The sequence below is a fragment of the Haemorhous mexicanus genome, chromosome 14, assembly GCF_027477595.1.
Source record: "Haemorhous mexicanus isolate bHaeMex1 chromosome 14, bHaeMex1.pri, whole genome shotgun sequence".
Taxonomy (NCBI): Eukaryota; Metazoa; Chordata; class Aves; order Passeriformes; family Fringillidae; genus Haemorhous; species Haemorhous mexicanus.
Genome location: NC_082354.1, coordinates 14,384,212 through 14,399,363, shown reverse-complemented (window position 1 = coordinate 14,399,363; position 15,152 = coordinate 14,384,212). Strand labels below are relative to the sequence as shown.

Below are 15,152 nucleotides of genomic sequence, written 5' to 3'. Positions count from 1 at the left end.
GTGGTGTCAGAGCCCTGGTATATTTGTTTGACTGTTAATCTCAAAATATTCCTGTGTTAATTTGTACTACTTATCTCACAGTGATGAGAAGGAAAATAAAATTCTTCCATACAGCAAGTTCCCATTAAAAAAAAAAAAAGAGCAGTTTCCTTGAAGGCAGCTGCTGCCATTGAAAAGGCAATCCCTACAGAGCACAGCAACACAGCAATACTTTGTTGTTTGTCTGGTTCTCAAGACCAAGCCTGAGAAGCCACAGCTACCTTCCTGTTCAAGTCCTCCTCTGCATGTGATTGATACCTGGTACTGAGAGAGGCCTGAGCAGAGGATCACTAAGTGGAGTTGGGGGGGATTGTCCTTGCAGGACATGTTGATCAGTCCAGAGATCAGCTATTCATATGAAGCCAGGGGAGTCTACTTCAGACACCCTTCTATAAACTACAGATTCTATTTTTTTCCCCTCAAAGGGTGGAGAATCAGATTTATTACCCTCAAGGACAGTTTCTCTTAAAAATGAGGTCTCCTTCAAACCACGTTCACAGAGTTCACAAGAACACTTCAAAATGCCTACTCCTCATGCAAAGGGACTGTTGTCTGCAGCAGCCTTACTTTAGATGCCTTCACCCACTCACCCTGCCCCAGCTTTGCAGCTTTCTCCCAGTCAATGTTTCCCTGCTCTGGAGACACCTTCCTCCATTAGCACCAGTGAGCACACACTCATACGTGCCCTGCACAAGCACTCAAAGCCCGGGCTGTGCCAATGCTGGCTCCATAGGGCTGGAGATCACCACATTTGAGAATTCTGGAGGTATCACCCAATTTAATCAGCGATCTGATTTGGGCAGGCAGCTTTTTCAGGAAGAAGGTTCTACTTTACAAAGACTACTACAAGGTTACTAATTCAAACCTATTATTAAAATTCCCCTACCACCTACACAGCACAGCTTCCAAAATCCTTAATGATGTTTCCAGGTTAAAGGTACTTAAATGTAATTCCTTACTCTTCAACCTCCCACCAATGGTGTTTGAACACCCTGGCTATTAGCAGCTTGTCATCCTCTCTAGAGGGCAAACAAGTTTCACTTAGAGGAAAGGAGTTGCAGGATGAGAGTACTGAGCCAGTAGAAGCAGCCATGGGTGGATCCCCACATTTACGGTCAAGACCAGATACTTGTATGCCACTTATTACACTACTTACTCCCAACCTTGTGCAATGGATCAATTCCTCTATTTTTGCCATTTCCTCTTCCATAAATAGATTCTTCAAGCACCTCCCTTTGCTTTCCTGTAGCTGTTCCAAGTAATTAACATTGCCATTTTCTGTTTCTTTAGAGTCCGTTTGAAGAAGCCCTTGGAATAACTATTTTTGTACCTGCTGTCTGAACTGCTTAGAGAGAACATCCTTTACTAGTCAAAACTAGGAAATTAAAATACCATGGGGAAAATCCCCAATCCCTTTTCCGCAACATCTGGATCAGCAGGTAAAACTTGATGCAAAATCTAGCAATGTGCAGTTGCCATCATTCAACTTTTACAATCTGTGGAGGTTGCTTGTTTTGTAAACAACTTTTTTTTGGTGCCTGTTAGAAGAGCTTTTCTCTGGAGAAACATATACACTTATTATGGGCTCTGCACACTAATAGTAGGGTTGGCAGCTGTATTTCACATGTCAGATCTTAACCACATCCCTTGCTAAAGCTCTTCAACCTAAGAGCAGTTAGCAGGCAGTGGGCATGTTTGGATGCCAGACATGGTATGGGTGACATTCCTCACATTACTGTGTGCTCCTCCCAGGCAATCCCACTCACAGGTTACAAACAAGAGTTTTGTGCCACCCCCCTTATGTTGTACACTGTACAAAGGTGCTATGATCCTGGCTGTGACTGCAGTCACTCAACCAGCAAAACAGTCCCTGCACTACCTACCACCATCAGAGGCACTTCAGATTTTCTGAAAGGTTCTTAGGAAGCAATTTTACCCCCATCCCAACCTCCCCTGTGTCCAGTTCTTCCCCTTCCATCCTGAAGCCAAGGGCAGGGAATTTCCCCGAACTGTTTAACAGTTGCAAAGACCCAGTTCGAGGGGCTGATCAGGCGAGACTGGGAGCCAGGATATGTTCCCAAAAAGTCAGTGAGCTTTCCAAACATAACATCCAGTGAATGTCTGCCAAAATCACAAGCACCTACTTTGCTGGAAGGAGTTCAAAACAAGATCAAGACAGGATGCTAACAAGACAAGTGTGACCTGCATTGAGGTATCACCGTACAGTAAGTACTTGAGGTTCATGAGCTAATAGACTAAATACTCAGTTCCTATGTAAAGGTCTCTCAATTCATCTACAGTTAAGAATTGTTTCAGAGGTAACTTGGAATCAAGGGCAAATAAAATTGCTACACTCCAACTCTCTGCTAATCACTAAAGACACTTTCTACAGGGAAGAAAGCAATGAAGATAACTGCTGTGGCCAAGCTCTTCCTTCTAAAGGACTCACATTTAGATAAAAAGTCAGAGCAAACTTATCTTGTTTCACGTGCTTCTCTCTGGCCTTCAACTAAGAGACTCCTAGCAGTTTAGCTCTGTTACAGGGAGGGGAGCTGAACACAGGGCTGCCTGTTCTAGACACCCAGAGCATGGCCTGGGTGTGGCACATCAAGTTCTTGGCCAGCTCACAGCCCTCACTGAACCTCTGAACAATGGCCAGACTTCTAGGAGCTAGAACACAGTCTTACTGTGGGATCTGACTGCCCAGACTATGAGCCATCCCTCCAAATTTAACTACATGCACAGTCAAGTGTGAGCTAAAGCTGTTTCATCATCCTGTGATTTTCAGCTTTATCATTTCCAGCACGCTAGACAAATCCTGCAACTTCCTTTCAGTACAGGGTCTCATTTAGGCTGGCTAAATTTTCATATCTATTTAGGTCACAGTTCTCTAAAACACAGGATTTCCCCTAAATGGCTCAGTTCTACACTTCTTTTTAATATTCAGTTTCCCCACCCATATTTGCTTCCCTCACCAGCGACCTATTTTAGATTTTAAATAGTTCTGTTGGGACTGTCCACAGTTTATAAAAGATCAGCTTGTGATTGCTGAAGTAGTCTTTGTTATTTTAAGCTCCATCTAGTTGGGCATCTGAGCTTTCCTAATACAGAGGAGAGTAGCTACGCCACCCTGACACAGAACCCCATGTCCCAAAAGTTTCCTGAAGGGCCACAGGAGCTGAGGAGAGCAGGGCAGCACATACAGTGTCTGTATCCACCACCACAGGAAGCTATCCTGAACAACCTGCACCTTCCCAATCACTTCTCTGGGTTCATTCTTGTACTCCACAACTATACAAGTAGGAATTCAAAAGGGTGAATCAGGGTGGGAATAAATCTTCTGTTATTTTCTCCAACAGAATAATTTCATTGGTCCTGTTCAGTATATTTACACAGGAGAGGTGCTGCAGGCCATAGAACAGCAAGGGCAAGATGGCTTTTTGGGTACAACTGGACAAGATGGACCAAGCTATTGAACCACTCCCATTCTTCACTCCCAGGCATACCTGCTTTATCCTTCACAGCAGCTCTGATTCACCACCCCTTGGTGAGATTTACCATCAAGCCCCATATATACATGCCATTAACCCCATTTTCTGTAGAACTTCAGAACAGAACTGGTGCAAAAATTTACAGTGGCAGCAAACCATCAAAGCTCTCAAGCAAGCAACCAAGTTGATTTAGCTCATTCAAGGCTGCAATTAAGTCCACACTCTTGGCTTCACATTCATACACTTCTTGAAATACACTGTTTGAAATAGAGCTGTTTTAGAAAGAAAGCCTGATAGACTTCAGCTAACACCTGAGACCTAGATGCATTGATAAAGACATTGCTGAATGCCCAGGAATGTCAGTGGTCAAGTAAGACATATTAACATAAACAGACTTCTTGTTTCAAGTGGGCAAGAGTAATTTCCTTATATGAATTGCACTTTCAATACCTGGATCCCTAATTCTCCTCTACAGAGATGTTATAGACCATCTTTATGCAGCCAAACATGCAAATAAGCCAAACTGTTAGTGGTCTTCCTAAAGCTGCAGGTCAAAACTGGGAAACTCAACTGGGCAGTAGGAAGAGAAATAGCCAGATGCTGAGTACATCACCTGAATAGGTCAACATACACGCAGATATAACCTAAAAATGTAACAGTAACACTCACTAGACTAAGGAGAAGCAGGGAGCCTAAAACCCAGAACACTCAGAAGTCAACTTGAAAGTTGAGTTTAGCTCTTACCCAGACCTGCAGCATAGGATTGTTTTATGTTTTCAGGTTTTTCCCTATGCTAAGGTACAGCAGCATAAGGTTGGCAGACGTGAATTCAACTTGGATCAAAGTCAGGGCTCCTTCAATGTTCCTGCATGCAAATATCTTACCCCTAACTGCACTTGTCCAGAACACTGGGAGCTGTAAGAGCAGCTAACTACTCCTGCTCAGGCTTGTTGTACTAATTGATAGATCCACAATAATGCATCTGATCATCCATCTTTCTCTAAGGGAATGGCAGAGCAGCAAAATCCCTTGGTTTATAAGACTGTCCGAATCCTCTCCGATCACAATTATTGTCAAATCCTTCCAAACACTGCCAAATCAAAGCTGTCATTTGAATATGATAAAGGCATTTAATGGCAAAGCCTATGTATTAAATCTGTCAGAACTTGAAGCAGCAAAGGAGCAGGGCAGCCTTCTATCAGATTTTTACTTGATTATTTACCATTGTCAGAACAAGCACTAAGATAGCATTGTATTCTGTGCATGATGCTGAAGCAAGTACTGTTCATATTGGTCTGATTTTTAGTGATTTGGAAGTTACTCATTCTATTTGCTCTGTCTTTTGCTAGATTCAAGACAGCACTACAATACTGATATATTCTTACAGCTGAAAATGCTGTAAGAAATAAAATAAAATGTAAAATGCTGACATGGACCCCCTTTCAAAAAAAGCTCTCTACCCTTAACTGCTGGATGTGCAAAAGGGTATTCAAACTGAGCATAATACATTGCATTGCCTCCTGCAGTCACCCTTCAATCTGAGATGTTAGTAACAAACCACAGAGCAAGATAAAGGAAAAAAAAAACCCTAGGTTGGGGATTTTTGAGAGTTGCACTTCTGCATGTATGGCTGCCAACACAGAACCCCAGGTAAACAGTGCAGAAGACATTGGTGTCTATAGATTTCACAGAGCCTAAGACACAAGGAGCAGCAAGCCATTAGAAGTAGAGTAAGAAAATTAATTTTCAGGAACTTGCTGCTGCCCAGTTTGTCATGGCTGTGTCAGAATATTATCAATTTCAGGTAGAGTTTAGTGTTTCAAGCAAACAAAACAATTTTAAGTCAATACTTGGGTTTTTTCAACACCAACTTCAGGTAAGAGGGGTTCCTCAATAGCTTTTGAAGTGAAGGACTAGCATAGCAACAACAGAAGTATGTCACCTCAGTATTACAGCAAAGAATAAGTTACAGTCCAGCTTCTGTAACAAAATCAGCACAATGGAGCTGCAGGCTGGAGGACCAAGACATCACTTATCAAAATGTTTCCTTGGCTTAGTGATAAAGCATTTCATGGTCTTGAATAATAACACTTTTCAAGCGTTCCACAGTCCCAACCATGGACTTGGAACTTCCTGACATTTTCAGTAACACTAGTATTTTCTGACCCCGTTGTTCAAATTACCAGTAATCTTAGAGTTTTTAGGCAGCTCACAAAATGAGCAGTCATGTCTAACAGCTCATACAGCAGCTTCTGGTTGTCTAGGGGATTGTGAAGAGTGAAGTGATAGAACATAATCATTTTACTGCTCTCTGCTTCCAGTACTTCATCAATGCAAACAAATTCACATGTTGAACGTGCCTCAGTGAAAATTACAGACACTGCAACAAAAATCCAGCAGCTCAAACAGCATATTTTCAGTAACAGAAGAAGCCAGGTTTCTCTTTAGGCAAGCTTAGATCCTGATTTTTCACTGTAGGAGGATAACAGTAGCTACAGTACACTGAATATGGACAGACACTAGATTCAATACATTTTAGCTGAAGCCTTCATTGTCTATCCAAAAAAATAAATGAAGTGAATCAGTCACTTTTTCAAAAGTGGTTTTATGACTCCTTAATATTGAGATATACATAGGAATAAATGAAATAAACAAATGTTGGCAAAACAGTTATTGATGCTTAAGCTTTCAATCTCATCTCACAGACTACAGACATTTCTTAACATTTGGATGCAACATACAGTAGTAACAAACAACACACTAGAGAAGCAACACCCTTCTTATACCTGCTGTGCAGTGTCTCCATTAACGACTTAGAGGAAATATGAATACAGTCAAAACTTAGAGGAATATATGAATACAGTGAGTAATACAATCTAGAGACATTCTTAAATGATAACTTTGCTGACTTTAAAAAGAAAACAAAACACACACAAACCATACACAAAAGCAAACATGTCACAATATTACAGGTTTTTATTGCTTAAACATTGTGGATTCTATTGTCCCAGCTGTGCTATAAGTGACAATATGAGCAAGTTTCTTTTAATCCTTCCAGCTTTCCAGGCAATTTTGCTTTCTTGCAGATCTGTTTTAGTAGTCAGAGAGTAATTGGATTAAACAAGTTACTGGGTGCTACTGAAAGGCATTTAATGGACATTAAAGTGTTTAAAAGACAATGCCATCATCAGGCACAGCCAATGAGGGCTCTTGATATCCTTCTACAATAAGGTCACCCACTCAATGGATGAAGGTGGTGGATGCAGTTTTTCAGTATTTTAGTAAGGCTTTTGATACTGTCTCTCACAGCATCCTTCTGGACAAATTGTTCAGCTGCAAGATAAAGAAGTTCAAAGTGTGCAGGATGAAGAAGCAGTGGCAGCAGGGCTCAGAGGGCTGCAGGGAATGGGGCTGTGTCTGGCTGGCAACCAGTCAGCAGTGATGTTCCCCAGGTCTCCATAATGGGCCCAGTGTGGCTCAGTATTTTTATCAATGATGTTTGCAGGAGCTGAATGCACCATTAGCAAAGGTCCTGACAATACCAGCACTGGCTGTGCTGCTGACTCACTCAAGGGACACGAGGTCTTGCAAAGGCGTAATTGCAAAGATAACTCAGAGCATGATTGATCAGTGGCATTAAATTTAAAAAGAACAAATGCCAGATTCTGCACACGGAGCAGAGTAATACCAGGCACAATTCCAAAGTGGGAGAGGAGTGGGAGGAGAGCAGCCCTGCAGAAAGGGATCTGAGAATGCTGGTCAGCATCTGAGAATGCTGGTCAGCAGCAGGCTCAAGAGGAGCCAGCACTGTGCCCTTGGAGACAAGATGGCAAAACACACCCTGGGGGGCATCAAACACAGCAAAAACAACCAGTCCAAAGAGGTTATTTTCATTAAAGGGTCTACTTAATGATCTGTAAGCAAATCCTTACTTTTAATACATATGTTCAAGCCCCTCCTTCTCTATAATTTCTGACTAATAGGATTGTTTTCATATAAGATGTATTGGACCACCAAGTACTGTGTGGGTTTTGCAATAAAACTTTTTTACTGGGCAACCAGATATTGCTTGAATTTGTCAGCAGTGGAACTGCCTTGTTTCTTACAGTGTTCCTTCAGAACCATTTGCTGACATTCTGCAAGTCCTGAAGACTACAATAATCAGAAGATAACCAGTTCTGGATTTTAACAGAGAAAAAAAATTATACACAACCAGAACCCTCTTGTCCATCCAGAAAACTGCCTGAAAAGACATTTAGCATGTTGAGGAACTAATTTTTTTTTGCCCTCTGTGTACCTTGTTCAGGCAAAGTGAATTTAAAAAATAAAATCTATACCATTTTTATATTCTTACAGACATTATGAATGAAAAGCCACACCTCTGAGGGATGGGAGTTATCAAGTATCCTGACACTTCATCCTAATCATTTCTCTGGCAGTTCAGTTTCTGCACTGTAATCAAGCACAATGGAATTCCGGGTTAACTTTTTCCTTGCCATAGCTTTTCAACTGTACTGTACAGCTGAAAAGCTATGGCAAGGAAAAAGCCCAGAGTTCCATGAGTTAGCCTAGAATTCTATGATTTATTAGCCTATGTTATATAAAACCAAATACATTTATTAAATTCTGTGACTAAGTGGTTGATCAGATTGCAATGGCAGGTTTTTCCTGTATAAGTCACTTCACCACCATAACTAAATTCCCAATCAAGAGAGGAAAAAATGCTCTGATAAAGGCCTACAAAGGAGAATAGTAAATATCAGTCATATACAGACAAGACTGGTTCATGGCTGCATGTCATCAGTTTACAGCTGAACTCAAACTTAAAGGTCTTTTCCAACCAAACTGATTCTATGATTCCACCTCAAGAATATAGGAAGGTATACAATGGCAGAGTAACTGTTCTCCAATACATTGTATGCAAAATTCTCCAATATCAACTTAACAACCCCACTGCCCCACCAAAAAAAAAAAAAAACCAATGAAAAATACAACAAGCAAGTTTTTACAGTAGTCACACTCCAGGACAGTAAAATTCTGTCCCTGAGAAGCCTTCCTCTAGGAAACAAACAAGCTGACAAAGAGAACTAGAAATTCGCAAGAATACAGCTCAGTCTGGACTATGAATACCATGGCACTTGATTTACTGCTTCAGATATTCTTTCTGAACTCTTCTGAGATTTCATTTTACCCTACACAGAATCACAGTTGGCAGAGAAAGGAGTGTCTCTTCCCCCTTCCAGTCTGTCATCTCATTCTTTCCTGATTACATGTTTCTCTACAGAGCTGATCAGGTTCAGAGCTTTTTCATTCATTCCTCCTTCAGGGGCACTCCTCTGCCCTTTCCCATAGCTATTCATCAACCAGCAACAGCCAAAGGGAAAGAGGCTTAGCATGGCCAAGTACTTCTCTTCCTTAGCCTGGCAATAGGATGAGAACTGATCAATGTTCTTTCATCCACACTTTGTATCTTTCAATCGGCTCCTCAGCTACTACTGCATCTTCAGAGATGTTAGAACAACTAGGAAAAAGAATTCTGCAGGAGTCGTGCCTTTAAAAACATCTTCAAAGGATGTTTTTTCCCCATTTCAGTTCAACAAACTGCTACACAAAGGCGAGGAGTCTCTGACTGCCCCACTACTGCCCTGGAGGATCACACATTCATAGAAGTGCATATATCCTTTCACAGCTGCACAGGAAGGAAGCAGCACCAGATCACCTACCTATTGATAGCCACAGTTGCTGCAGCCATAACTGTTTCTTGTCAATATAAGGCCCAAACATCTGCAATTTCAGATTCTAAACCCCTGAACAGCTGTAGATGATCCTGTGGTCTTACATCCACCAAGCCTGCCAGTGACTGTCTCTTCCTCTCTCCCCACCAAGTATTTACTTTAAACACTACCTTAAGAGTCAGCATTAGCTACTGGACTCGGAAGGGTGAGGTTTATGCCCACATCTTCCAAAACACTTGAATGCTCCACCTAGAAACAGCCACAGGAACGTTATAAAGAGATGTGCTTGAAAAAGTAGCCTTCCATCAGCCTAGAGACTTCAGCCTAGTTTGGAAGTTTCAGATGGGATAAAAACAAACTTTTAACTCAGTATTATTGGCTGCACTATGTAAATACCTGCTGTTCCCAAATACCCCTAGGGAAAAGCAAGCAATTAACTGGCTGTTTACTATTGCTCTTAATTTACATCAGTTAATTGCCCTGGATTATTCCTGGGTAGAGAGAGATTTCCTCTTTTCCAATAGTGTGACTACAGCAGCTGAGAGTTGGTTTCTGGTATAATCACTGAGCAAACAGACAAAAGGGATACGGGACACTGGAATGATAGAGATCCAAGGAATCGAAATCCTGGAGCTCTTTTCAAACAAACCCCATTGTAGTTCTCAGAACAGTGATTAAGCACAGATAACAGCTTTATTGTGCAAATTCAGGGAGGCCCTCTTGCAGCACAGAAGGGAAAAAAAAAAAAAAAAAATGAAGTCAGCCAAATAAGGTTGCTTGAGCTGCACCGAGCCAGGAAAGAGTCCAGGAGATGACGCAGCCAGAGGAAGCTTTTAGTCAGTTTCCTTCACAGCCTGGAGCAGAGCCAGAGCCACCTCTGAGGAGGAAGAGGGGCTTCTCTGTGGAGCAGCCATTGACCAGCAGGGCCGTGGCCAGGCCAGCAGCCCCAGGAGGGTGCTGTCCCCAGGCACACCCAGTGTCACAAGCAGAAGGTATTTGAATCCTTCTGTTTCAGTTCATCAGCTGCCTTTCAAGCAGCTACTTGCTACTTACTGAGCTTTCTGAGGAGAATTTCACTTCAGACTAGACATTATACATAAAAACAACTGAACCAAGTTTCCTCTAGAGGCAGAGATGCCATTTCCTTTGAAAATAAATGAGTCCATATTAAGACATCTTATGAACCATCCTCATGACTAAAGCAAGAATTGTAATGAAACTTCAGGGGTGACTAATCACACAAGGTAGAATCACCCAAGGAAATGCCCTGAAGGTTTAAAAAAGATGCTGCTTGTAGTTGTTATGGTGACAGGATATTTGCAAGAAGCAAGTGATGGTGAACTCCTGATAGGAGGCACCCTGTTCCCCATGGGATTCTTACAGCAGAAGCAGCAGACCTAAAGCTCTCCTGGGGCCCCTTTTATTGGGTGCACCTCACCAACCTGCTGCTTCTCAGCTGCCTCAGGCAACAATCAAGAGGGCAAAAATTAAATAAAGGACTCAACTAAGATGTTTAATCTTCTAAAACCTCTTGTATGATAACCACTCTTATTCATAACATTGTCACCTTGAAGTTTTATGAGCTGGATCATGATCATAAATTCCAATTGAGATCAGGCACTTGGAACAGTTCTTGCTCACAACAGTGTAAAACCACTATAACTGATGTGTTTTGCCCTGTCAGGGGCAGGGCTTGCCATAAGATAAGAAAGGAAGATTTTACCAGTATGTAAAAACAAAGCGAATATTTGTTTCTCATCAATGGTGTACTTTTAAATCCCTGTTTAATATAGAAGGCCTAAAAGTACCAAACAGAAGCTTTTGCTTACTGTCAAGTTTAATTGCTTCACCTGACATGAAGTAAAACCTTACTACTCTTGCAGAATCTAAGGACCAAGCTGTTGAGTACAATACAAGCTAGGGTGCAAAGGCCTGTCCTGTTTTGCAAAATCCCATGATAGGTATAAAGCTACAGATAATTCACTGCTTCCCAGTTTCAGTAGTTTACCTGCTTCCACTGTAAACTCAGCATGTTTTAGCTATTGCTGCTTCTGAACTACAAAGTCATCTGAAAATCAAGAAAGGGGAAACACTTCTGTACAAAGAAAGGTCTTTGGGAGCATTCAAACACACCTCTTTACATCAAGTCATATATCTGATGGCATTAGAAGAAACATATAATGGATTGAGTTTGCCTAAAAAGTTAGCACACATGTAAAACTTGGATCAGTGTCACCAAGCTTCCCAAGTTGTACTGAGTGAGGAAGGGAAGAGACAGCACCAATGGGCCAGTCAGTAAATAAGACAGAAGGCATCTAGAATGCTTCTAGAGTTCCTTCATAGCACAACAGGATCGAGAGAGGAGTGCCCATCTATTCAAGTCACAGTTTTCATCAGTATCCTTTCCCCCTTCAAGACATCAAGCAAATTCCACAAGCGGAAAAAAAAGAAAAATAAAAACGATACAAACAAGTGTAGCATTCTACTCATAGTTGCCATCTTGTTGCAGCATTTGGTAGCAAGTAGCCACAGACACAAGAAACTAACTAAACAGAGGATTCTCCCGATACACACCTCAATCTTTCCGTGACTTTTCTTCTAACCAGAACGTTGAAGCTCTAAAGAACAACGGAAAAAAAACCTTCTATGACCTTTTGAGTCCTGCTGGGAATTAGGACCATCAATTCAAACTACAGACAGGGTCTATAAAAATCCTAATAACTATTGCTATACTTAGCTTCAAACTAAGGTATAATAAAGTCTGGACTGGCACCTTTTCCCTTATTACCTTCTAAAACTTTCTGTATTCACAAGACTAGCTTTGATTAAAGCCCTTTCTCTGTGATGTTACCCAAAATAGAACTGCCCAAGTCCTGGTGACAGGATTGTTAAGAGCACACCTCACATGTGATGAATGCTCCTGTTTCACGTTCAGTGGCCCATCCATTCACAGAGCAAGCACGTGCATAGGCAAAATAGTGAATGAATCCCAGAACAGAAGCCTTGCTCCAATCAGTCAGGGGGAGATCAGAGCCTGCTCATGGCAAATAAACAGACTGCACACAAATGGAGGAGAGACTTCTCAGAGTTTGACAACAGCTAATTTTTAGCACTCAACTACTTCCACCCTCTACAATACAAAACATGGGGGGAATTATATGCCCTTTTTGGTGTCTGCTTTAACTGTTCACACTTCACAAACTTTGCAGAACATGACATATTTAAACCAGAGTTGTATCACTAGATTAAACAGGGAAGATTTCCTGTTTAGAGTATGGCAAGATCAGCAGGCTGATGCATGATGGACTTTCTACACAGCTTACAAAGCCTCCAGCAACCAAACCCCCCCATTACATGTCACAACAGCAAATCATGTGCACTAGTTCAAAGGTTACCAGAGTTAATCTTGGATTCTTATTAATAGTGCTACACAGCCTAGTGTCACTCATAGCAAGCCTCCCATAACAAAATGGAAATCTCCAGCTACATGTGCTAACATTTAGCCTAGCTTGAGGAGGTGTAGAGACTCAGAACTCAACAGGTTTTGCTGCTTAAGCCACGCAGCAGCATGTTTCTGTAAGCCTGGTGAGATGAATGATAAGAGCTACCAACCAAGTAGTTTTGACACAAATGCTTTTCCTGCCCAGCCAGAACTGTTCCCTAGAACATTTCCTCCATCTGTCTTCTTCACAATGGATTTATTTTTGTGATGAAGCCCACATAAACCTACATCTAACTGCCCAGGTTTCACCCACATTTGACCTTGATTTTTTTCCTTGATTGAGGAAAGTCTCTTGCATTTACTGTTTTGTTAATTAAGCAGCTATTAACAAATCTTAAGCTAGCACAGTAGTAGTCATGTTTATTTCACATGAAGAACTGATTACACAGTTATGCCAGCATATCCTGTTCCTGCAAACCAAAGATCAAGAAATAATGTTTCAAATATTATTTCAGTTGGGTCTGTAACTAGAGCAGATGGGGCAGGAAACCAAAGGCTGATACAGCAGCAGGCCCTGCAGCTCTGTACTGCAACAGGCACAGACACTGAACGGCTCTCTGGAGAACTTTCAGTGTGCAACACAAAGCGTTACACAAAAAGACTGCATTTCTCTATCTGCCCCAGTTTTTAAAAGCTCCAAAAGCAGAACTCCTCTGTCAAAACCAGAACTGCTCTGTCAAAACCAGAAAGCAGCAGACTGAGAAGGTGAATCCAGCCCAGGGTGTGTCTGGGAGGCTGCAATGAGCACCTCGCAGCCAGCTCAGATTCAGCCTGGTGCCGGCAACCCCGCCCCGCAAGCCGCTCTTGTTCAGGATTTCTTGGCCAATTCATACTAAAAAAAAGTCACTCATCACAACTGTAAACTCTCTGGCTATATGGTCTCAAGCATTTTACATAGAAGTCCCCTAACTTGTGCTATTTCTGTTAATCTTACCTAACTTGTTGCCTATATGTTAGCTTTTTAGTAAGTAAATCTTCACTAATCACTAATATTTGATGGAAGGCCTTTCTAAAGCTTAAGAAAATACTGTCTTAACCTTGAAGAGGCTGAGGTTTGGTATCTTTTAAGATGTTGATGTTTGAATAATAATAACCATCATCTAGCTATCCATGCTATCAGAGATGGCATTTAAAACATCAGGAAAAGTAGCTGTCAATCATATAGGCATTCAATATCTAAAGCAAAAAAACTAAACTATTAAAAGAAAATCACAGCGGATTTCATTTCAACTTCTATTTGCACAGAGGTGAGTTTTTGTTTGGATTTGTTTTTTTCCTCTCCTTTATGTAAACCACAGACTCTTAGCTTAAACATTAGATTTTCTTAGGCCATTTCAGATCACTCCGGTACGGAAACATCCAGAGACTTCCAGTCTGCTCCTTCCTGTTTTATCAATGAAGGGCTGGGACTAATTCTTTCGCTCCAACCAGGAGAAATTAAATGGAAAAACCCCATACTCCTCATTAGTCACCGAACTCCTGCTGCGAGGAGAGTCAAGTACGGACTTGACTAGACTTTCTAAAGTACCAAAATCTCCCCAGCCAAGAAATACCTCGAGTCAAGCTGGGACAAGGTTCCCTGGCAACCCAAACAGACTAATCGCAAGTTGTGAAAAGCCCAACTTCTCCTCTTCAGGGAGCGCACGAGGCGGCCATAGCAGCCACCCGCTCCCTCCGGGCTCTCGGGAGCCTCGCCCCGCTCCCCCCGCGGCCCGGGCGCACACGCGGGCGGGCGGCGCCGCCGCCGCGCTCCGCCGGACATTTTAGGGCGGAGAGGCGGCTCCGCCGCGCCGAGACCCCGCGCTCCAGGCGCGGACCCTCGGGCGGGGGAGCACAAGATGGAGGGGCTGGGCGGGAGGCTCCGCTTCCCGGGACTCCTGCGTGCCCCTCGCCGCTCCCTCCGGGGCGGCCGCCGCCGGCCGGGGCGCAGCCGAGCCCGGGCGGGAGGAGCCCCCAGGCCGCGCCCGCCCGGCCCCGCGCACCCGCCCGGACCCCGCGGCGGCGCCTCCGTCCTGCCCCGCGCCGGCGGCACCCACCGTTTTCGGCATCTTCCCGGCGGGCTGGGCACGGCCGTCGCTCCTCCTGCGCCGGTGGGGATCCGCACGGGCTCCTCGCTGCTTCTAACGGGACTCCGCGCCTCTCCGCCCGGCCAGGCCCCGCCCGGCCCCGCCCGGCCGCCTCCGTGCAGGGCTGGAGCCGCGGCGCCCCCGCCCCGGGAAGGCCGAGCCGGAGCGGCCCGGGAGGGGCGCGGCCTCGGGGGCTGCGGGGGCTGCAGCACGCTCCCATCGGTGCTGGAGCGAGGGCTTCCAGCGCCCATAGGCAGCCCCGGTCGCAGAAGTTTATGCGCGGATCGTTGGGACTTCTGGTCCTTGATAAAAGCATTCT

The 15,152-nt window shown here is 43.4% G+C and overlaps 1 protein-coding gene across 1 annotated transcript in view; it reads right to left on the bottom strand.

Moving 5' to 3' along the window:
- The window catches only part of MSN (moesin), a 40,919-nt gene extending 25,973 nt beyond the window's left edge, over positions 1-14,946 (bottom strand). Inside the window, exon 1 of the mRNA XM_059859759.1 lies at positions 14,804-14,946. Within this exon, the coding sequence (XP_059715742.1) occupies positions 14,804-14,815 (12 nt within the window). The 5' untranslated portion in view covers positions 14,816-14,946. The remainder of the gene's footprint in view (positions 1-14,803) is intronic.
- Positions 14,947-15,152: the final 206 nt, after the last annotated feature.